The 25,296-nt window shown below is 43.2% G+C and overlaps 1 protein-coding gene across 5 annotated transcripts in view; it reads left to right on the plus strand.

Annotated features, from left to right (window-relative positions):
• Nucleotides 1-25,296, plus strand: part of HERC3 (HECT and RLD domain containing E3 ubiquitin protein ligase 3) — a 164,582-nt gene that overhangs the window by 76,634 nt on the left and 62,652 nt on the right. For all 5 annotated transcript variants that reach the window (XM_030190680.1, XM_030190683.1, XM_030190684.1 and 2 more), the window contains exons 10-14: nucleotides 6,297-6,421; nucleotides 12,409-12,468; nucleotides 17,502-17,613; nucleotides 17,927-18,116; nucleotides 23,223-23,386. In XM_030190680.1, coding sequence (XP_030046540.1) covers nucleotides 6,297-6,421; nucleotides 12,409-12,468; nucleotides 17,502-17,613; nucleotides 17,927-18,116; nucleotides 23,223-23,386 — 651 coding nt within the window. The remainder of the gene's footprint in view (nucleotides 1-6,296; nucleotides 6,422-12,408; nucleotides 12,469-17,501; nucleotides 17,614-17,926; nucleotides 18,117-23,222; nucleotides 23,387-25,296) is intronic.

Here is a 25,296-nt window from a genome sequence, read left to right on the forward strand (position 1 = left end):
GTTTTAAAACCAAATTTTCAAAACAAAAGTGTTTATGAAGTTCATTCTGTAATTTGGAGGGTTGAGGTGGCGGGGGGCAATATGTAAAACAGTAAGTTCTGGGTACCCTCAAGTAGAAATCAGTGGTGGAAGAGTCTTCAGCTTCCATCACTATATTTAAACCTAGCTTTTGTACATAGCACATAGAATAAAATGTAAAGTCCTAATGCTTGATTTCAAGATTCTAACTGGGTTTACCAAATGGGCTTATGCTATATCTACCTACAAATTTTACCCCCTCAAGGGGTTGAACTGTTTATCCTCTTGAGGGTGTAAAATTTGTAGATATAATGTAAGCCCATTTGGTAAACCCAGTTAGAATCTTGAAATCAAGCTTTCGGACTTTACATTTTATTCTATGTGCTATAAGCAAAAGCTAGGTTTAAATATAGCGATGGAAGCTGAAGTCTTGGGTAAGACTACTGCACAGATCTTGCAATGCTGCACTTAAAAACCTTGGGCACAAGGAGATGGGCAAAAGCTGCTGTTCTCTGCTGGGAAGTTAGAGGCCAGTCGCATTATACTGACAGATGCCATATATATAGCTTTGACAGTACCATCAGTATGACAGGAAATAAATGTGCCATCTTAATAAGTTTGTGACTCTCTTCTTCCTTCTATCAAATCCTTAATTTGTGGCTTTTCATTGCTAATAAATAGAAATAAAACAGAACATAGAAAAGAAAATAAGATGATGCCTTTTTTATTGGATTAACTTAATACATTTTTAGATTAGCTTTCGAAGGTAACCCTTCTTCTTCAGATCAGAAATAAGCAAATGTTGACAAATATCAGAATATGCAAGTGAAACATAAAAGCATTCCAATGACAGTCTCAAAGGAAGGAGGGTGGGATGGGTTAGGTGAGAAACAAGGGCGAGCTGGGTGGATGAGAGACAAGGAGATACGGATGGTTGATAAGAGGGTGACAAAGCAGTAGAATTTTATGGTGTATAATGGGCTAGAAAACCCAGATCCTTAAGTCCTGTCTAGTGGGTGTCAAAATATTTAATCGTTTTGACTTCAAAGGTCTTACATTCTTTGATTGTCTTATTTTGACACCCACAAGACAGAACTTAACAAAGATCTGGGTTTTCTTCCCTTAGCCATGTTTCCATAAGGAAATACAGATGCACTTGGAGGTGCTCAACTTGACTATTGTATAGCTCCTAAGTGTCAGTTTTATACGTTGGTGCAAAACCAATGACCATCTACCATTCACCTGCCCACTACCAGCGATCTTGTCTTACCTGTTGTTGCTGTCCAACTCTAGTCTCCAGACATCATCCGTACAAGTACATCTCTGTCTTCTCAGCTTTCCACAACCAAATAGATGGACACATTTGACACCTCAATATTTATAAAAGGTCACCTCAAATACAAGGCCACCTCCCCTTTCCTCATTCCCTCAGTCGGACCTCAACATTGTACTTGCAGCTCTCCTGTAGAGCCTATTCAAACCCCTAGCCAGCGTCTCTCTCGAACATCTCACCTAGAAGACATTCTTCAGCATGTTGAGTCAGTGAACTTTAAGCTCTGGTCCCTTGTCCTCCATTTACTTGATTCTACCCCATTTGGTCCTCTGCACGCACCCAAAGTTCCTTCCCAAAATAGTCTCTCAATTCCACATCAACCAGGATGTAGTCCTCCCAGTCTTCTTTCTAGAGCTCATGCTGGACCTGCAGAGGCCCCCTGTGCAGCTAGGTTGTTCAGTGCATTAACTTCTACTAACAATGTAACCTCTCTTCACCAAGCCACACATGCCCCATTGTCTCAAGGCAAAATCCACCTCCATGGTCTATCTCCAACGTATTCCATTCTTGACCATCTTCAAGGCTGCAACCTAGTCCTCTATCTATAATTTAACCAGGCACTATTGTCTCAACTTAACTTCAGACAGACTATTTGGCTCATTTTTGAAAGAGAAAAACATCTAATAATTGTCATAAAGCAGCATTTGGATGTTTTTCTCACAAAAACATCCAAATTGATATTTTTGAAACCAAATTTTTAAAATCTGTTTATTAAAGTTTTTCAATTAAACAATACATAACAATAATGTGAAAATACGAATGGCAAATTATCGACAAGTGCTTCCAAAGCCAACCTATTCGAAACCAAGTTTTAGACGTTTTTCTATGAAGTCTGTCAGAAGTACGTTCAAATCACAGTGGAGCATGTTAAGGGTGGGATCTGGGTGTTCCTAACACTTGGACGTTTTTCTGCCATAATGGAACAAAACAAAACTGTGCAGGACTAAAACTAAGTCATTTTGAGCTAGACCTGTTTTTATAACAAGGTACAAAAGGGTGCCCTAAATGACCAGATGGAGGGAATAAGAGATGACCTCCCCTTACTCCGCTAGTGATCACTAACTCCCTCCCACCCCCAAAATGTGATTAAAAACATTACTTGCCAGCCTCGGGTGTTGGGTCCATTAGAACAGCATTCAGGTCCCTGGAGTAGTCGGTAGTGGTGGGTGCAGTGCACTGCAGACAGGTGAACCCAGGCCCATACCTCCCCCTACCTGTTACACTTGTGGTGGAAACTGTTAGCCCTCCAAAACTCACCAGAAACCTACTGTACCCACATATAGGTGCCCCCTTCACCCATATGGGCTGTTGTAGTGGTGCACAGTTGGAGGTAATGGGGTTTGGGGGGGCTCAGCAGACAAGATAAGGGAGGAATGGTGAGATAGGTACCTGGGAGCATTTACTTGAAGTCCACTTCAGAGCCCCCTAGGGTGCCCTATTGCTTTCCTGGGATGTCTGGGGGACTAGTCTACTAAAAATGCTGGCTCCTCCTATATCCCAATGGCTTGATTTTGTGTGTTTTGCACTTGGAATGTTTTCTTCTTTTTCAAAAATGGACCATAAAACGTAAGAACATAAGAGTAGCCATACTGGGTCAGAGCAGTGGTCCAACTAGCCCAGTATCCTATTTTCCAAACCGTGGTCAAGCCAGGTCACGAGTACCTGGCAGAAACCCAAATTGTGGCAACACTCCATACTACAAATCCCAGGGCAAGCAGTTGCTTCCCATATCTGTCTCAATAGCAGACTATGGACTTTTTCCTCCAGGAATTTGTCCAAACCTTTTTTAAACCCAGATATGCTAACCGCTGTTACCACATCCTCTGGCAAAGAGTTCCAGAGCTTAACTAGTCATTGAGTAAAAAAAATATTTCCTCCTGTTTGTTTTAAAAGTATTTCCATGTAACTTCCTTGAGTGTCCCCCAAGTTCTTTGTACTTTTGGAACGAGTAAAAAAAAATTGATTTACTTCTACTCGTTCTACACCACTCAGGATTTTGTAGACCTCAATCATATCTCCACTAATCCGTCTCTTTTTCAAGCTGAAGAGCCCTAACCTCTTTACCCTTTCCTCATATGAGAGGCATTCCATCCCCTTTATCATTTTGATCGATCTTCTTTGAACCTTTTCTAATTCAGCTATATCTTTTTTGAGATACAGCAACCAGAACTAAACGCAATACTCAAGGTGCGGATGCACCATGGAGCGATACAAAGGCATTATAGTATTTTCGGTCTTATTTAGCATCCTTTCCATAATAATTCCTAGCACCCTGTTTGCTTTCTTGGCCACTGCCGTACACTGAGCAGAAGATTTCAGCGTATTATCTACAATGACACCCAGATCTCTTTCTTGAGCGCTGACCCCCCAAAGTGGACCCTAGCATCAGGTAACTGATTCAGATTATTCTTTCCAACGTGCATTACCTTGCGTTTGTCCACATTAAATTTCATCTGCCATTTGGATGTCCAGTCTTCCAATTTCCTAAGGTCTTCCTGCAATATTTCATAGTCCACACATGTTTTAGCAACCTTGAATAGTTTTGTATCACTCATCGTTCCGATTTCCATATCATTTATAAATATATTAAATAGTACCGGTCCCAGTACAGATCCCTGTGGCACTCCACTGTTCACAATCCTCCATTGAGAGAAATGACCATTTAATCCTACCGACTGTTTTCTATCCAATAACCAATTCCTAATCCACACCAGAACCTTGCCTCCTATCCCATGACTCTTTAAATTTCTCAGGAGTCTCTCATGAGGAATTTTATCAAAAGCTTTCTGAAAATCTAGGTACACTACATCAACCATCTCATCTTTATCCACATCTTTATTCACGCCTTCAAAGAAATGAAGCAAATCGGTGAGGCAAGACTTCCCTCAGCTGAACCCTTGCTGACTCTGTTGATTAAGTCATGTTTGTCTACGTGTTAATTTTATTCTTTATTATAGTTTCCTCTATTTTTCCTGACAGTGACATCAGGCTTACTGTGCTATAATTTCCCGGATCACCCCTAGAACCCTTTCTAAAAATCAGCGTCACATTGTTTGAAACGGTATTTAAAAATAAAAAAAAAAAGCTGTTTTTCTGAAAATGGCCTTCTTTCCTATTCAAATTTTGGATGTTTTGTGCTAAACATCCAAAGTCGGACTTAGACATCATATCAAGAATGCCCCTCCACATGTCTTAGATTGCCAAGAATTAATTGTCCAATTTGTCTAACATGTAAGCTGCTTCCTTTCAGCCTCTTTGTTTATATCCCAGATCGCTGTCTTCCTAACACCATGCGACTCTCAACTCAGCAATCGCCTATCAGCATGCCTACATTTTCCCTTTCTGTCCATGGAGAAAGGGTTAGTTACCTGTAACAGGGGTTCTCTGTAGACAGCAGGGGACGGCAGACATTTTTGCCTCTTTGTCCCCACTGGTCAGCAGCAGTTAAGATATACATTGAGGAAAGATGAAGAGGAGCATGGAACTCTTATCACCTCTCTCTACCTACCTACCCATCCATTTACTACCCATCCATCCTTCTATTATGTTATACTTAATTTCCTACTTTACATAAAAAAATTCTGTGTTACCTATTACTATGTAAGCCGCATTGAGCCTGCTTTTAGTGGGAAAGTGCGGGATACAAATATAATAAAAATAAATAAATAAATAAATAACTCTGCACAGGAATATCCCCTCATGCTCGGGCAAGCTTGCAAAGCTTTCCTGAAACTATGGGAGAACATTGTACTAGGATCCATCAGGATGCCACCCATTGGTGTGGCTTTATTCCCCTGCTATCTACAGAAAACCCCTGTCTTAGGTAAGCTATCTGCGCACAAGTAGTAGCATTCTAACCGATGATGGTGCAGAATGTTGTGGTGTAACAACTCCTAGAGAATACTGGAAGACATTCTGTGGCGTAATATTGTGGTGTGGATTCTGCACACAATTGTTTGCATTGTTATGGCCACTCTATACAGAGAGGAGTCTACTGAACCATAAAACCATTCATAGAAACTCATGTAGACTTTGGTGCACTGCAGCATTAAATCCAATGGTAATGCCGGTATTAGCTATTAAAACTTGGTTGTAAAGAAGTGTGGAAAAGATCTAAGCATCAAACACATGGTTTTCTTGCACTGGGGCTTTAGCGCATAGTTAGTCTTTCTGTCACACCTCCATTTTGCAGCTAACGTTTGTTTTCATGCCTGTTTCTTCTCTTTCATGTGAGGACTTGCAACTTCTCATTTTATTGAAGGGGGATGAGGATCTGAGGTGATCATGTCAAATGGAGAATTAAATGGAAGATGCCACAGCTGTGAAGTGATTGGCAGTGTGCTCAACTGCAGAAATTTACATGCAAAATATACATTTAAAGTATTCACATCTAATGCATGTGCTCCTCCAGCTCCCAGTATAGCCTTGGTGCAAAATTCTACTCTTAATGTATACCTGATTTTTTTTTTTTTTTAATGCATGTTTCCATGGTGATTGGCACACGCTCAGCACAAATTTGTATGTGACTTGTTCGCTGCATCAGGTGCAAAATTGTTTTTGTGTTTTTTGGTTTTAAACACATGCATAAAACTGTGCTGAGGTTTAGTGCATAGTGTACTGCATCAGCCTTTGAGTTAGTGTTGCAAAGGTCAGAACACCAGTTAGAATAACCTAAGGCAAAGAATTAAGCTGCTATCTGCCTTTTCAAGAAATGCAGAAAAGAATCTTATTGGTGGAAGCAAAAATGTTCAGCGCACATAAAAGTCCTTGTTTCACCACAGTATGGGGACCCTTAAGGTCTTACCTTATGATGGCTTGGAGCTGAGTTGATCAAGAGAGGTTAGGGATGGAAAGGAGAGAATGTTGACAAAATGTGCAGGTGATGGGGGAAAAAATGTTTTTTCATTCATTTTATTTCTGCTTTGCTTTCTATACCATTTCACAGAATCCCTTACCAGCAGATGACTTCCGATCCATTAACCAGGCAAATTACACCAATTTAATCAATGATGAAACTGTGGAGCTGTGGCAGCAGAAAGTGTTAGAACATAGTAACTCAAATTCGATCAAGTATGTGGTTCTACCTTCAGAAAGCCTGCTTTTGGTAGGCATGTTGCAACCCTTGCTTCCAGTAGGCTTTGGATAAGCCCTTCATGAGGCCCTTGGGGCCATTGTCTGCCTTTCAGCTCATGTCTTATTCATGGCCAGATGATCAAAGGCAAACGTAGGCACTAGAGGCCATTAGTGCCGGAGTAGCACCCGTGTTTGCCTGCGCCCTATGATCAGAGCTGGCGAGCATAATGCATGCTAAACAAGGCATTAGGAATTCCTCCCCAATGCTCAGTGGGCAACGTACCAAATATTGGTGCTGCTCGTGCGGCAAACCCTACGCCAGCTCGGAGCTGGCATTTTGGGTTTGCAGAGCACTGGAGAGGAATGGAGAGCCCTGTCCAGCATATATTTGCATGCTTATAGGCCCCTCCCCCAATGCAAAAAGGTTTCCTTGGTGGCCCAGTGGGCACCCCCTGCCCTGGTGGCCTAGGGCTCCCCAACCCCCCCCCCCCCCCCCCCCCCACCGGTACTGTGAAGCACTCCCTTCACCTGTGAGCGGCGCCCCGTTATATGGTACTGAAGTCCTGCCCAGTGCATACCAGGATGCAGCAGGCAGGGTGCCACCATTTTGAATGCAGCTCTCACAGGAGGAGGCAGTGCAACTCTCTACTCCTGCTTCAAGGTATGGGGGGCACTAGGGGTGGGTGAGAAGTGTACCCACTGGGCCACCAGGGAAAGGTTTGCGTGGGGGAGATGGAGGTTCACCGAACCTCAAGCCCCTTGCATTGGTCTGTTTGACAGGTTCAGGCTTTTTTTTTTTTTACAGCCTGAACCCGTCAAACAACTTCTGTGGGAGGATTGTGCCTTGGGTGCATGCCCAGGCACAATCCTCCTGCAGAGTGCCCCAATAATTGAAGCTAATAGCACAAGTAAATTTGCATGGTATTAGCTTTGATCATCAGGGCTTTATTTCCCAGCGCTGTTCTGGCGCTAATTTTAAAGCATTGTTCAGAACAGTGCGGGGAAATTGATCATCAGCCCATGATTGTACTGTTTTAAAGATTACTTTTCATATACATTCAGTTAGTGCTTGTGTGACTTTGGGTGAGAATTGCCCCCCCCCCCCCCTTTACAACTCTCTCCTTGCATATGTAGTTATTTTTTTAAACTTTTTTTTTTTCTTAAAGAAAGCAATTTTACTATCCACGATATGTATATCAACATTTACATTACACCAGGCCCCATCCCTGTCCCCTCTACACCCACCCTCTCTGAAACGAAGCAAAGCAGAGACCGAAATACAGCAAGAAAGCCCTAGTCCGAACTCCCATCAGATTTGGATTACTGTCCCAAAATGATCTTCCTCCTCAAAAGATTTCTCTGTGCCCAGGGGGCAAAAGCAGATCAGATGATGTCAAATCTCTCTAGTCTATTTTGGCAAATTGCAATTATCTTAAATAACCTAATCTATCTACTATTTGGAATTCTGCCAGGTATTTGCAGTGTTTTTTTTGTGCCGGTACAGCGTACCGGCATCTTTTTTCCCAGGGCTGGCTCACCTGCCCACCCTCAGCTCCCCGACTTTCCGTTCATGCCGCCCTGCATTGAAATCTTTTCTTTTACCTTAAGTCGCAGTGGCGAAGTGGCAGTGAAAGCAGCAGGCAGGCTCACCTCCAGTCTTCCCTTCTCTCTCAGCGTCCCGCCTTCCTCTGATGTAATTTCCTTTCTGTGAGGGCAGGACGCTGAGAGGGAAGGGAAGCGAGGAGCCGAGCCTGCCTGCTGCTTTTATTGCCATTGCAACTTGAGGTAAAATAGAAGATTTCAGCGCAGGGCAGCAGGAACGGAAAGTCGGGGAGCTGAAGGAGGGCGGGCAGGTGAGGCTGGGGTTGGAACTGGAAGTCGGGGGTAGGTGGAGGCTAGGGTGAGTCACTGGACATGGATGGAAGGGGAGCATAGGGGGCAAAGGAGAATCACTAGACATGGAGGGGAGGGCAGAGGAGAATCGCTGGACATGGATGAGAGGGACGGATAGGGACAAAGGAGAATTGCTGGACATGGATGGGAGGGGAGGGCAAGGGAGAAAGGAGAATCACTGGACATGGATGGAAGGGGAGGGCAGGAGAAATGCTGGAAGTGGATGGAGCAGAGGGAAGACAGAGGAGGAGATGCACATGGATTTAGGGGAGATGAGAAATTCTGGACACGGATGGAGGGGAGAGAAGGCAGAGGAAGGAGATGCCCATGGATGGAGGGGAGGGGAGTGAGTTGAAATGCTGGACATGGATGGAGAGGAGGAAAGAGAGAGGAAGTGAGATGAACATGGATGGAGGGGAGGGGAGAGATGCTGGACATGCATGGAGGGGAAGGGGCGAGGAGAAATGCTGGACATGGATGGAGGGGAGGGTAGAGAGAGGAGGAGATGCACATGGATTTAGGGGAGACGAGAAATTCTGGACACAGATGGAGGGGAGGGGAGAGAGAGGAAGTCAGATAAACATGGGTGGAGGGGAGGAGAAATGCTGGATATAAATGGAGGGGGAGAGGAAAAATGCTGGACATGGATTGATGAGATGGAAGAGAGAGGAAGGAGATACATATGGATGAAGGGGAGGGAATAATAGGAAGGAGATGCATACTGACGGAGATGAGGGAAAAGAGGAGAAAAACTGTACATGGATGGATGGAGAAAATAGGCCAAAGCTGGGTCCACTGTATACCTCCTCCAATCAAGTCTGCGGAGGACCCTGCTTTTACCTATGGATGTAGGGCAAGAAATGAAGAAGAAAGGAGGAAATTAAAGAAATAAATGGAAAGAAAGCCCAGGAAACAGAGTTAAGGGAACAGATAGCACCAGAATCAGAGACTGGGACCAACATGATCAGAAAAACAAAGTCACTAGACAACAAAGGTACAAAAATCATTTTATTTTCATTTTAGAGTTTGGAATATGTCCAATTTAAGAATTTACATCTGCTGTCTTATTTTGCACTGGGTATGCTGGAGCGGTAAGAGCTTACAGAAATTATAATGAAAAAAAATCACAAGTTACTTTTTCTCCTATACTGGTATAGTATTTTCAAATCTGATACCTGTTTATATGCGCCGTGGCTACTGTGGGTGTGGCTAGCATATGGGCGGAGCCATAGATAGTGACCCCCCCCCCACACACCCATAATGAGTACCGGTACCTTTTTCCCTACAAAAAAACACTGGGTATTTGTGACTACTGTTGGAAATGGAAACAGGATACGGGACTAGATGGCCCATTAATCTGACCCAGTATTCTCATTTTCTTATATTATGTTCTAACCAGTTGTACTGGAACATGGGCTTACCTCCATTTCTTAGCCAGATTGCAGTCAGCTACTGCAGTGCACATGATTAGCAGGCAGAGGGCACTTTTCTCAGGATCATCTGGTATTATTTGTGAAAGTTTTAGATATTAATGGGAAGAGCATGCCTATGCCTGTGATATATTCAGCCTTTGTGGAACATGTGTGTGATAAAAGATAATCCCATCAAACATACAAATGAGTACCCAGCTGCCCACCAACAGCAATCAGAGAGAGTTAAAAATATTCTTTGGAGATGCTGTGGGGTTAAGTACCCAGTGGTACAGGAGCTTAAACCCATTCTTCACCAGATTCACTGATAATGCTATGTTGGTGTGTTGAAAAAGTATTCTCCCAGCTCTTTCCTTCTAAAAGTCACCCAGTCCAGCTCTGAGTTTCATGATTAGGATTTATCTAAGTTCCCTGTAAACCCCCCACCCCCGAGAATATGTCAAAGGTAGCAGCTTCCTGCATCAAGCTTTCAAGACTGTGTGAGCAAGTCAGAGCATGCAACAGCTGGAAAAATAAAATATATGGGTAAATTAAAGGCCTCCAGTGGATGCTTTCTTCCCTCCCCCCCACTTCTTTCCCAGCTGTTACCCCTCGGATAAACCCCAGTTTTTTCCTTCCCTTGTCCCACTTCAGGCTCAAAGCCTATCCTAGCACATTCACCCTTACATACTATAGCTTTCTTTCCCACCCCACAAAGTAGCTTCCCCCATTAATACAGGGATACTGCTTGAAGCATGCAGTCCCCATTGGTCTCCCAATCCCAAGCTGTAAAAGAGGACTCCTGGGACAGTTCTTTTTAAAAAGGTATTTCTCTGTCGAACATAAGAATAGCCATACTAGGTCAGACCAATGGACCAATCAGGCCCAGTTGTCCTGTTTCCAACAGTGGCCAATCCAGGTCACAAATAGCTGGCAAGATCTCAAAAGAGTAAAATAGATTTTATGCTACATATATCCCAGGAACACGCAGTGGATTTTCCCAAATCCATCTTGATAATGGGTTATAAATTTTTCTTTTTGGAACTTGTCCAAATTTGTGTTAAACTCTTAACTGCTTTTACCATGTTCTCTGATAACGAATTCCAGAGTTCAATTACACTAATTCCTCTGATTTATATTTACTACTTAGTAGCTTCATTGTACTTCAGGCACTAGAGAGTGAAGTGACTTGCCCAAGGTCACAAGGAGTCAATTGTGTGTTACTCTATTTCTCTGCTCCCAGGAAAGCCTGTTGATGACATTGGATGCTAGTATCTTCTAAAGTCACACTGAGGTTTCCAACCACCTTAACGTTCACACATTGGGCTTCTTTAATAACTCACAATGGCACATCCATTGGGGTAGAAGGCGTAAAGAATGCATTTTGAATACTGTAAACTGTCATTTTGAAAATATGTTATGAATTTGAGTGCTAATTACTAAAAGTAATTTCAAACGTATAGCTTAGCTCTTTACCAAGTTGTGTCCAAAGACTGGTTTTGTTGTACCTTGGAGACACGTCACAAAAGTCTAATTATATAGTCCTAATGAATAATTAGTGATGCCTCTTGCCCCTGCTTGCCTAATCTGGAAAAAATATTAGGCCACTGTGGATTAACAAAATCTTAAATGATAGGCCATATGGGAAATCCGGTGTGCATTGTAACTGGCTCACTAAGCATCCAGTTTGCATATGATACATTCAGATAGGAAAATAAATGTTGGACTCCTTTTTTTTAAAACACAGATTTAATAATGTTTGACACGGTCTGACTCTCTCTCTGGTTCTCCCTCTATCGTGGTGATGTGTGCAGTGGACATCGGACTACGAGGAACAAGTCTCTGGCCACTGAAGCTGGACAGAGATATGGTCTCCTTTCATATAGGTCACCTGAGCTGGAATTTGAACTAGTGACCCAATGGCATTCACTTGAGTCATCTTTTCTATTAAACAATAAAATAATACTTGGGAAGCGAGAGAGGCAAAAGGGACATACAAGCGTAAAGAGCGCTTTCTAAAAATCTGGGGGTGTTATCTGGATGGGATGACTCACAGAGGGAGAAGTCGAATTCTTAACACTCTGTAATATTTTTGGGTGACAATTGTGATAACAGAAGACTCATTTATAGGTAAATGGGGGGGGGAGGGGGATCTTATGATCAAGATGTGATATTGGTTATAATATATAGCCGAAACTGGAGGATAACAAATGAAAACACATAAGACATTGGAGGTTGATACTATTATACTTTATTATGTAAATGATGTTACTCCTTTTCTTTTGTCAATAATATCACAATAATATATCAGCTTGTTGGAGGGGAGGAATGGGGAAGGGAGGGAGGGGAGAAAGGGGAACATGGGGGGGGGGGGGAAATTATTACAAAAAATATTGTTGATGATATATTTAGTTGACTGCGATGTATATATACTCATTTTGGTGTGGTATAATGGTCTGTTATTACGATAATACAATAAAAAAGTTGAAACATAAACAATAAAGTAACTCAAAAGTGTGCACAGAGCCTACCTGAACTGGGGCAGGAAACCTCTGTGTTCACAAGGGCATCTAAATGAACCCATAGCATACCCCTGTTGAGTCTTAGGCAGAAGTTGTAATTATTAGATCCATGCATGATGCACCATTCTTTTTCTTTACATTGTCTTTCTTTTTTCTGCAGTGCTGTTCTCCAGTCGCTGGCCTCCTCTGCCTGTTGGAATGGGAGTTTCCTGGAGAAGAAGTGAGTGCTTTCCACAGACTACTGCTCCTTTTGATGGTGTACAGTGATGCAGTGTGCTACTGGGTTCAGCTCAGCTAATCAGCTCCTGGATGCTTCAGGCATGGGTTGAGGAGCTTTGTGTGTCCTGAAGATATGCTGTATGTAAAAATCTAAACTTTCTTAGCATCCTCACCAGACCAGTTTTAGGACCTGTGGTTATGCCACAGCAGATGGAGAGAGAGAAGTAAGAGTTCTGTGTGCTTTGTCCTATAAGGGTACCATGCAGCATAAGCTCATCAATATTTCTGTCTCCAGCAGATGGATGACAAGCTTACTGTGCGGCTCTTGGTCTGGTTGATGGAATTGCTTCTGAACTGGTTTGGCAAACTGAGCTTCAGTTGAGCCAGGGGTGCTTGTTCCCTGGCTCCACAAGTCTGAATTACAAGAAAATTGCATAATTCTTGGAGCTGGGATATAGCTCAGGTCTCTGAGCTCCCCAACCTCCTTCTGTGGAAATGGAGCACCAGCAAGTGACAAGAGAACCTCTTTTGGGAATTTGGATTTCCATTTTCATATAAGGGACATTTTGGTGCTAGAGTAAGCGAGGGTATCTTGGCCTCTCATCTGTGCACCCCAATTGCTGTGTCTGACAATCCAGTTCTGTTCAGCCAGGTGGTAAGTTTTTTTTTTTTTTTTTTTTTTAACTAACTTTCATTCTAGGAATGTGGGGGCTGGATTGTTTGTTTGACCAGTCCATAGGGCTCTGAGGTACAAACCAGGCACATTTCTCACAGGAAGGGCACCTCACCACTGATGCAAAAGCCTTGGGCTGGAGTAGAGCCGGATTTGAGTGCTGGTACACTTTTCTGGTGCGGCTCTATCAGTGCACCATTCACATCTGTGAAACACACACTTTTTTTTCATTTTTTTGTAGTCATACTGAAATGCTACTTTACTCTCCAAATGCCTTTAAAAGCACCAGGAGGACAGTTTTTAAGGGTGTTTCACATCTGCTGTTGGTCTGCGGCTCTAGTAATTTGCATAGGAATAACACTTTTCAAGTCCCTCTTTCTCAACCTTATGGAGGGGTGTGTGTTAGTAGAAGAAGTGACTAAAGTCACCGGGAACAAAAAAAATTCAGTTAGAGCAAACAATCTATAATACAACAGTCCAAACCCTATCTTTTTATGTGACAAAATAAAAAAGTTCAAACATATAACTCTTGCAGGCTGCTTATGGACTCATGACATGAAAAATCGGTCATTCTCAACGTTTTGAATCTGCTACTTTAGTCACCTTGTCCCAGAGACAGTCACATATATATAAATACAGATAGAGAGAGAGCAATACATAGATACTCTAGTACAGACCAGTGCTATCGCTGGTCTTCTATTGTTTTTATAGCTGCCATATCTTTCCCTTAAAAAAAAAAAACAGTGTGCTTTTAGTATTTCCTCCTTGTTTCATGGGGGCAGTATTCTGTTTTTCTCAAGTATTAGCAGTAGCACGTTGGCCAAATTCCCTTTTGGTTTCTGTTGTACTCTGCAGTTCCACCTATGTAGCCCCTATTCCAGAGGGCTTAACTTGAGGTCTACAGAGTCTGTTAGTATATTTTTGGCCCCTGGTTCGCAGTTCAAAGCTGGAATCGAGAGTTTCAGCTGTGGCTGATATTTCAGAGCAACTACAGCGAGATCATCAATCACACTTTGAATTTGGCAACAAAGCTAGCAGACTTTTGGCTCATAAGCTTAAGCAGCAAATGACTAGAACTCATATTATTAGCTTTAAAGATGATGAGGGCTCGATACACACAGAGTCCAGTCGGTTGCAAGATATGCTTTGTCACTATTATGAACGCCTTTACACTCCAGACATTTGCCCGTCAGAGGAAGCAATTAATATGTATCTTAACAAAGTAGACCTGCATAGGCTGTCAGAGGGAGCTCGACAAGTGTTGTCTCAGCCTATAATTCTTGATGAGATTTATGAAGCGATTCGTGGACTTGCACACAATAAAGCCCCAGGACTTGACGGAATTGAGCAGACACATTTGAACCCTTATCCATTGAAAGCGATACCTTGGCTCCCTGGGCGTCTCCTTAAAGAGATTATCAGAGGGGCACCACCACTACTTCAGTGGCCGCTCATCGCTTGGAGTAAGATATGAGATAGGTTTTTCCCAGGTTGCACCTATTTTACACACATGTTTATTCGTTTTGCCCCACAGTTCGCTCCAGTATCTTTGGATCCATGCTATCGTACTCACCACCTCGTCTCACAAATGTTTGTGGCCAGTAAGTTGATCCTGGCAGCGGCTTGGAGGAGCCCCCACCTTCCAGGGCTTCAAGTGATTCTGTAGAAGCTGGATTATATTCATCTAATATCTAAGTTGACAACTTTGCGCACAGGACAGCTATTGAAATATCACAAGACTTGGGACCCATATGTTTTGTGGACTGCAAATCCAGATCCTTCCTTGAGCATTCAATAATAGGGGGAGGGAGTTTCTTTTGGGAAAGGGTTTTGGGGTTGTATTAGAGAACGGTATTGAAATGTTGTGCTTGTATTGAGCCCTTGTTTGTTGAAAGTTTGATTTATAATTGCTATAATGCATGATGACTTTTGTCTCTGTTGCTATTAACATTTTTCAGTAAAAGAAAATAGACTTGAGAGTTTCAGCTGTAGGTTTCTTGGGTGAGCCTTTGGGGAAGCCTTCTGTCTAGGTCATTCAGATTCTTATGAGCTGTTCTATTGAAGGGCTCTTCTTTCTACCTTGTCAGGAGATTAATCTTCTAGGACACCATTTTTGGGCAGTTCCTTCTCTATTATTCTAATACTGGAGTGGAGGAATAGCTTTTGCTTAAGACAGCAGGCTTGGTCCCAGAAGCACCAGATTCTTTTCCCACAATACCTTGTGTCCTTTGGTATGTCTTAACACAGATTCCTCTTGCCGTTCTGTTGGAGAGCATGATAGCGGTGCCTCATTCTGTGAAGAGGAGACAGTTGTTTTCTACTACTGTATCGTGCCTAGGTTGCCACAAGGGGGAATTCCCTTTCTAAGAGAAATGGACTTGTTTCTTCTCAAGAGAGCATGAATTGTCATGGTTCCTGAATACTTGCCTAGGATCTGTGTTGTAGTATGCTGTCTTCTATTCGTCTCAAGTTTCTGATCAGCTTTCTTCTGCATTTGGTAGGTCTCGTACCATCAAGGAACACAGTTGGATGGTTGAAGTTCATGATGATAACCAGCCCATTCAAACCCATATTATGTAATACATTTTCTTTTGATCAAACAGAATACTCCCTAGACACAAACATTGAAGTGTTGCAAATACTACTTGACCAACACCTAACGTTAGAACCACTACTCTAACATCTAAAGTATTCAGATCGCTCTGGCGGCTGTGACAATTGACAGCTTATTTTGGAAAAATACCTTTCACATTTTGGTCCAAAGTTTTGTTGTTGTTGTTTTTTTGTTTGTTTGTTGTTTTTTTGTTCTGTCCCAGATAAACTAATGTAACACTGTCTGTGCGGGATGCAGGGAATATATCTTCAAAAATCTGCAAACAGTACAAAATATCTCTGTGCATTTGATCTGCTGAGTATCCAGATACTATCATGGTACACCATTTCTGCAATCTTTGTACTGGCTGTCAGTAAGAGCAAGAGTGATTTTCAAAATATGTGTTTTTGTATACCAGATTGTTTATGACACGGCTCCAAGCTACATGATGTCACTGGTAGAGCTACCATTGTTAGAGCTACCATTGCAGAATTTTAAGGAAAGCCTGAGAGACCATCTAATAATCCACCTCCCTAACTGTAAAGGGATGGTCTAGAAATCAGCCCATGTCGCCAGCCGGCTTTCAATATAATGCGGCCAAATGGTGGAATGTATTGCACAAAGATCTATCTTATGAAAGATTTCATTAAAAAAACTGAAAATGTTTTTATATTCTGTTGATAGATGTGACTTAAATCTGGGTTTTATAAGATATACCTGATAGTTGCAACCTGAACATGTACTGTATATCTTCACTCTCCTACCTTAGGATCTGTTAACTCATCTGTGGGCTTCTCATCCAACTGTGCAACCATAATCTGTATCTGTATCTCTGCCTAATTTTATGTAAGCCATATAGCACCGAGCTCTTAACTCGGATGATTGTGAAGTATAAATCCAATAAAATGAAATGAAAAATTGGAAGGGTAGTGTGAAGTATCTGTGGTACCTTCTCATGGAATACCTGTTCATTTCCTACATAAAAAAGGAAAGCCTGGATGACAAGGTCATTTTTTGCACAAGTACAACATTTCGCCATGACAGGAAGCAAAACAAAAGCCGCTTTCAGCATAAGTCCTCTGATTTATAGCATCTCTAATTTAGTGCTTACATTCTGAAAGCCAGCATAGGTGAGAGTCTGTTGAGGAAACATGGTGTGGATGGACTAGTGAGTCATCTTTATTGAAGCCTCCAAAACTAATTCCCCCTCTCACCAAACAAACATACAGAAAAGCCAAAGAGAACACAAATGTAGCTTCTGTCTTTGGTTTCCTTCTTTGTTAATTTCAGAATTTTAGAAATTTATATTTCAGCATAAGTCAGCTGCAAGCTGGGAGGCAGCAGTAATAATTAAACTGAAAATGGGTTTACAGCAGTCAGTAGGAGATCATATTCGGCAAACAAGCATGTGACTAGATAAAGTAACTTGGATAACTTTAGCTTGTTGAACAGAATTATCTGGATAAAAGTTCCATGGAATATATCCAGATAACTGTCCAGATGACTTTAGGTCCACTTTGTTTTTTTTCAGCCTGACGTACTGTTGAACTGTTCCCAATAAAACTTCTTTATCTGGCTATTTGCTTTTGTGTGTATGGACAGCAAGTTCCCTGAAAAAAATTAAGCCAAGAAGCTGGGAAATATTGAAATCTTGGGCTTTGTCCAGGTACAACTAAAATGTTTTGAGTATCGACCTCAGGATGTCTGCAAATACATTGCCTGTCTCTGCTCCGTCTCTTTACAGATTTTTGTCTTTGGCTCATTTTAGGGATGATGAACATTTCCGGACAAGTCCAAAGATTCCAGGGATCAGTCTGGGCTCTATCAGGCTGCTGTTTGAGAAGCTGATGAACTCTGAGCACTCCAGGCTTCTAGAGCAGGTACAGAATACTTCATTAATGAACTCCATGATCTCATTAACTAATCCACCGTACTCCCTTCTATTATACTGAAAAAGAGTAATGCTTCTCCCTGCTCCCCTCATCTCATGTTTATCTTTTGAGCAGAAAGACTGTTCTCACTTTGGTCAGTCTCATTTTTTTTCCTCTAGGTTTTAAAGAGCTTTGAAAGCTTTGTGATTCCTCAGTTATACTGAAAAAGAGTAATGCTTCTCCCTGCTCCCCTCATCTCATGTTTATCTTTTGAGCAGAAAGACTGTTCTCACTTTGGTCAGTCTCATTTTTTTTCCTCTAGGTTTTAAAGAGCTTTGAAAGCTTTGTGATTCCTCAGTTATCCTGCTGTCCTCCAGATGTTGAGGCAATGAGGATTTATATGATCCTGCCTGAATTTCCTCTGCTTCAGGACTCCAAGTACTACATCACACTAACCCTGCCCTTGGCTATGGCAATACTACGGCTTGATGCCAACCCTAGCAAAGTGTTGGGTAAGAGCAATGCATTAGGCCTTCCCTAATCCCACCACCCCATCTATGCTTCCTGCTGCATGAGCCCATGGGGTCAGGAACCTGGTACAGAGATTGGAGTAGAGTTGAGAACTTCCTCACCCCATGGGGCACCAGAGGGTAAATATGGCTCCAGATATTTTAGGATTCTTCCTGGAGCTTTAGCCCCTTGGGGCAGTGGTGTACCAAGTGGGGGCGGTCTGCCCCAGGTGCACGCCGCTGGGGGGTGCCGCGCGCCTGTCTGCTCCGCTCGTTCCATGCTCCCTCTGCCCCGGAACAGGTTACTTCCTGTTCTGGGGCAGAGGGAGCATGGAACGAGCGAAGCCGACAGGCGCGTGGCACCCCCCCCCCCCCCCAACAGGTAAAAATGCACCCCTGGGGGGGTGTCCTTTCGCCGGGGGGAGGTGTGGCCTTTCGCCGGGGGTGGGGGGTCGCGCTGCACCCGGGGGGGGGGGTGCATCGGCGATCCGCCCTGGGTGTCAGCCACCCTAGGAACGCCACTGCCTTGGGGGCCTCTCATTACAACCTGATGGCAGCAGGCAGAAACAGAAAAAATATATAAGCTAGGATCATTTTCTGTAAGACTTGAATAAAATTGTGTAGTGTCTTTTTGGTAGTGTCTTTAAAAAAACACATTTATTCCACCTGTATGGGAGGGCAGGGAGGGATAGAAAGGGGGAAGTGGGGGTTTAAAAAAAAAAAAACAACCCACGTTTATTCTATTAGATACCTTTAATGGCTATTATTAAATATTTCATTCTTTATAACTTAAGAGTTTGCTTCCTTCAGTGCATTAAAACTCCCCCCCCCCCCCCCCCCCACATTCCGCTACTAGAAAGAATATGTTCTCAGCCCACTTCTTCTCCCTTGCTTGACATAAATAGTGTCCCATGGGAGCAATATGACAGGAGACTCCTAAAGCTTGTCAATGAGACATGCAGCACCCTGAAACCACTGTATTTTGTAGTGTTAAGTAAAACTTCAGTCTTCTGTAGGTTGTGATTCTTTTTAAAGAACTGGCAAAAAGTCGTTAATACAGGAGCTTGAGAGACCATGCATGTGATTATTTTCTTTTTTGTATCAATACATTTTTATTAAAAACATTATAACAAAATACCATGAACCCTTTACAACCATAAACAACCCCAAAAAGTGTACACCCCCCCCCCCCCACAAACTCAGTACAAAAACCCCTGCCGGAGGAAGCACCGTGGTTTTTCAGTGCTCCCCCCCAGAAAAACAAAACCTCCCCCTTAACACACTGATTCCGCAGCTATTATGATAACGTCCAGAGGAGTCCATGGTAGTGGTCAGTAAGTTGCTCCACGGCCTGCAATTTCATCAAGCAAAGAGTCCAATCATGTAAATGAGGTTCCTGGGATTGCTTCCACTGATCTGCGATTTCACATTTAGCCACAGCAAAACAAAGGCACTTAAGGCGAACATGCCAGTAAAGTCTCCTCTTATTCCCTAGTCCAAAGAGGCAAAACCTGGGATCTCTAGGGACCCCAGCACCCAACCCCTTCTCCATAGTTCATACCACCAAAGCCCAGTAATACTGTAGTAGGCCAGACTTCCACCAAATGTGGTCAAATGTTCCCAAAGCTTGCATCTCCACTCTGCCACCACATTTGGAAACATAGCTTTCAGTCTCTATGGAGTGTAATACCGAGTGACCACCTTGTAACATTTTCCTTATTGAGAACACACAGAGGATTTTCACTTCCTGAAATGCTCATTTCCATTCACTCTGAGTAAGCTACCCCCCCAATCCCCTTCCCATTGCCTCATAAGCCCATACTTGTTAAACTCATTACCCCCCACAAACATATAGAGCAGAGAAATGGGACCCCTCATCTTACCAAAAGACATCTATAGGTTCTCAAAAGGTTCTGTGTCATCAGGATAAGCCTTAAACCAACCCTGCCCAATCATGTAACGTTTAACTTGTAAATATGAGAAGACGGCCCCAGAGCGTAATTTATAACTCTGCTTCAACTTGTCAAACTGATAATAACCCCTCTACATCCAAAAACTACCTAAAATTAATCCTACCATTGTGCAAAAACTCTGCTATCCCACCCCACCTGAAATCTCAGTTCAGATCTGATAGAGGCCAGAAAAGAGCTTTGAGCATGGGTGCCTAGCTTCCCCTTAACTTTGTCCCCGCAACCCCAGCAAATGCAGCATAAAGGGATTGACTATTCTCCGATAAGAATCCGGTGGTATTCTAGATAGCCAGAGAAAGCGCTTCAAAGGAAACAAAGAAAAGTGCTCTTGTTCGAGTAAAATCCCCCCCTTCCAAGGACATAACTCCCAGTCCAATAAAAACCAAAGCTGTGCTGCCCAATAATACCATACTAAATTAGGTACAGCGCAAACCCTTCCCCCCCCCAATCCACCCCTGCCATAATATGTCTTATCAGGCATGGAGATTTTGTCTCCCACATGAAGTTAGAAAACTCCTGCTGAAGAAGCTGAAGCACCCCTAAGGGAACCCCCAAGGGCGGAGTCTGAAATAAAAGCAAAAGCCTGGGTAGGATATTCATTTTGAAGGCTGCTATATTCCCCCACCGTGAGATCCAAAGAGATTTCCACTTCCCAAATCTGCATGAATATTCTGTATCAAAACCTCATAATTCTGGGCATAAAGCTGCTGTAAATCCCATGTCATTTGGATACCCAGATACCTGATCTGTGACCCTGTCCACTTTAAAAGGAAAGGCCCACCATAAGGAGTCCTCCTGGCTCTTGGTGGTTACTCCTGTCATCTATGTCTTGTCTATATTCACCTTAAACTCCGCTATTCTCCCATAATCATTCAATTTCCTCAAAATCACCGGTAGGGTAAGGGTAGGATGACCCACATACATCAAGATATCATCAGCAAAGAGATCCAATTTATGAGGAACATCACCCCAACTTGGAAGCATCTCTCATCTGGATTGGAACGTATCTTCTGGGCAAAAGGCTCTATAGAAAGGGCAAATAACGAGGGCGAAAGAGGGCACCTCTGCCGAGTACCCCTCTGAATCCCTAAGGGCGACGTGAACCCCCCATTCACCTGAACCTGTACCGTATGATGCTCATATAATTTGCAAACCCAGGTGCAAAAATTGACCCCCCAGACCCACCCGATCCAAAGCTTGCTATAAAAATGCCCAGTGGACCAGGTCAAAAGCCTTCTCTGCATATAAAGAAAAAAGGAGCAGCTTAGACTGAGCCCCCCCCCCCCCCCCCCACACACATATAACGTTCAGTGTCTGTCGAATATTATTACCCACTCTCCGACCAGGAACAAACCCCGCCTGATCAACATGAATGAGCTGGAGCAGGACTGAGGCAAGACATTCAGCCAAAATCTTGACATCTAGATTAAGAAGCGACATTGGTTTATAAGAACCGCAATTCACCAGATATTTTCCCAATTTCAACAACAGCATAACACTAAATTCACCCATACTTGGAGGAAGTGGATTCCCCATCAACAAGCCATTCCCTGCCCTCTTAAAAGCGCTCCGACCTCTTCCCCCCCCCCCCCCCCCAACTTATAGAATTTTGCTGAAAGACTATCGATCTCAGGAGCCTTCCCATTCTTCATGTTCTTAATAGCCCAAGCTGTTTCAGTGGGAGTCAAGGGATCATTCAGGCAGTCCCTGTCCTCCAGGGGCAGGCGCAGCAAATCAACCCCTGCAAGATAATATCCTCCTCACTACAAGCCTCTTGAGTGTCTAAACAACAGTGCATAAAACTCTAAAAAAAAACTGACTCCGGATACCCTCATCCGTATAATGCACCCGATCCCTTGATCTATTGAATCACATTGGACATCCGCCTCTCCCGCAACATTCTAGTTAAATAGATCCCCAATTTATTAGTAAACTCAAAAAAAATGCTGCTGGTGCTTCTGTCGCATAAAACCACTGATTCTATCTGCCAGTTCCCCAGCTCGGTTCGAACATAGTTTAATTCCCTCCAAACCTGGGGTCTAGGGGGGGTCTCCTGATAGAACTGTTGCAAAACACACAACTGTTCCCAAATCTTGAGGTGAGTCTGAGCCCTCTCCCTTTTCTGTGCTCTCCATTTCACCAAATGACCCCAAATCACTGCCTTCAGCACGTCCCACAGTAAACTATCATTCACTGTCCTGTTATCATTATTCAGTAAAAGAGATTGAATCACCGTTTTTATATCCTCACAGACCTTCCTATCTTAATTTTCATTCAATCTCCAAAATCCCGGTGAATGCTGAGAACCCTCCAAGGTAAATTCCAGCCATACCAGAGCATGATCCAAAATATGAAAGGACTCAATATGTACATCCTGAACCTGACCCCGCAACCTGCATTGACACCAAGGATAATCTATCTCCGTGTGTAGGTGCCCGTTGGGTGAGAATAAAATGTATACCCTTTAGATGTAGGCTGCCATGCATCCACTAAATCTAGACCCTGGACCAAATTAAGCAAAGCCTTTCTACCTGGCCTATTATACTCCCCTCTACCCTTAGAATTATCTCAGTTAACATCAGGAACCAAATTAAATTCCCCGCCCTTCCCCTCCAGGATAACGGAGCCCTGAACAAAAGCTTGAAGTGGTTCTTTGAGACCATTGAAAAAGGAACCCTGATTGGAGTTTGTGATGTGTTCCCCGAACCTTCCCTATCACTGCTAAGCAATGACCCAAAGGATTGCGTGCATGTGATTCGGTCTGATATGAAGGAGGGGTCTTTGTCGTTTCTCAATGTCATGTGTCTTATTAGCGAACCTCTAATAGGTAAATGCCAATTTTCTCCTGGACCAGCATGCGTAGTGGGTCACTGCACTATTTCACTGAATGCACTGGTGAGAAGTCTGAGATGGTTATGCATAAGCTGGTCTAAAAGTGTAGGCTGCCCATCGGTGTAGTGGTTCTTGTGTCTGGAAGCTGTTTTAGGCCAAAAGCCCCTTCCCAGGATCATCTTTTGAACCTAGTTTGGAACTTGTGAACATAACAGCATAGTCTGAAAAGCCTTTTCGCCCATTTTGCCCCACTGATGGGGAAAGCCTCTTACCAGCTGAATGTCTCTTCTGTGGTTTCTTTCTCCAGATAACTGGTGGTCTCAGGTGTGCCCCAGTTACTTCTTCAAACTGGTGGATCTATACAAGGGGGCTGTATTGTACCTCCTGAGCGGAAGGAAGACTCTGTTGATCCCTGTGCTCTTCACCAGCTACATCACAGCTGCACTTAGGCTGCTGGAGAAACTGTACAAGGTAACCCAAGTATATGCTCTGATTAGGCAGCTCCTGCAAGGGAAAATGAAGCAAAATGTTACAACAGCAGGTTTCTGGGCTATTTCCTGATAGCGCCTTTTGGAGGTTCCCTCTGGCGAGGAGAGCTAATGCAAGTGACATGTAAAGTCTGGGTGATCATTACGGAAGCTGACATCAGGCGGTTGGTCAGTGCTAGTAGAATGTCCTGCATTTCTGGGATGCAGCTCACTGTGCGGGGGGGGGGGGGGGGGGTGTTTATGTACAAAGGAAGTGACTTTTTAATGTGGCGATCGTGAAGAAAGATCCCATTTTTATGTTCCAGTATTTTTATTGAAGAAATATCCTTACGGTCTCAGTGAGACCGGACAACATACAGCAATATATAATAATGTCCTTACAGCTACTTCCAGTGTTAAAGAAAAACAATTATACATTTTTCTCCCCATTCATCCCCAACATGTTCCCACCCCCCCACCTTAAGATCCATCCAACTTTGACAGATTTCCTTGAAAACCCCAAATAAGTTCCCTCTCCCTCTGAACCCCCCCCCCCCCAAACATCCAACAGGTAACATATTAACACGTCTGTTAGCAGACCCTACCTTCCCCTAACCTAACTCATCCCTCCAACTACTCCCACCCAAGGCCCCTCTTCCCCTCCCCTCACCCCACCCTTCACCTCCCACCCTCCAGGCCTCCCAAAGGCCCCTGATATCTTCCTAACACCCCTAGCCTCCCTCCCCCCCTAAAGATCCCATGTTTTAAAAGTTGGCCCCATATTACTGGGCAAAATGAAAGCTTTAACCTCTGCACAGTGTTTTTGAGAGTATATGTAGTGGCGATAATGCTAACCTTGATTCAAAATTAATTTTTTTACAAGAACACTTTTGGGTTTATTAACATGGCATTCCTGTAGCTTCCCTAAAAAAAATAAAATCTCAAACAAGTGGGGCTAGAAACTTTGAGGTAATGGTGGTGTTAGTCTGGTGTAACAAAATTGAAAGACAAGTGAGGTAGCACCTTATAGATGAACCACTTTGAGTCACGAGCTTATGCCTCAAATTGGCTAGTCTGAGAACCTGCATGCATCTGATGAAGCAAATTCTGTTCCTTCTAAAGCTCATACCTCAGAGTGGTTTGTCTATAAGGTGCCACCTGCCTCTTGTCACATTAATTTGCCTACTGAGACAGACTAAGATGTTTTCAGCTTGTGTCTGAAGGCTCAGGGCCTCCTTGAGGCAAAATTAGAAGCAAAGGGGACTCTTTAATTCATGCACCCTGTATCCCTCCTGAATCTTCCTGTGTTCTATTTGTACAGGCCAGGCCGTCAATTAAAATCTGCATGTATTTTCTGTGGCATTGCCGACTTTGTTTAGGGTAGATAGAAAGACACGCTGGGAGCATTCTCTGAACTTAAGAGCAACCTATTTGGTTATGAGGGCTGTTGGATCAGCAAAACTTCACCAGAAAGCAGCTGCTGGGAGTGGGTTTTGGTTTTATGGTGTCTTTCATCTTCTGTCATTTATTGTAAGCAGGTCCTGATCAAGTGAAAGAGCCTCTGCTTTTACTGTATCCCATGAAGATGGGTGTGGCTGACAGTTGCATTTCTGTCCTCCAAAGGACTTAAACAGTTTAGAGAACAGTTTTCAAAGTTGTCCTCTAATCCAGAATTCATAGATGTTTTTATCTGCAGAGCTGTCACCAGTTCTCAAAGGGAAACAGTCACCCCGTAACCAAAAGAAGAAAAAAAGACAGGGAGGCAGATGATCAAAAGCCCCATGCTGTTCCAAACAGCGCTCTAAAATAGCGCTGGAACAGCACGGGCGCTATTAGACCTATGATCAGAGATAATGCATGCAAATTTAAGCAGCGCGATTATCTCTGATCATGGGGTAGAAGTGCAGGAGAATT

The sequence above is a fragment of the Microcaecilia unicolor genome, chromosome 2, assembly GCF_901765095.1.
Source record: "Microcaecilia unicolor chromosome 2, aMicUni1.1, whole genome shotgun sequence".
Taxonomy (NCBI): domain Eukaryota; kingdom Metazoa; phylum Chordata; class Amphibia; order Gymnophiona; family Siphonopidae; genus Microcaecilia; species Microcaecilia unicolor.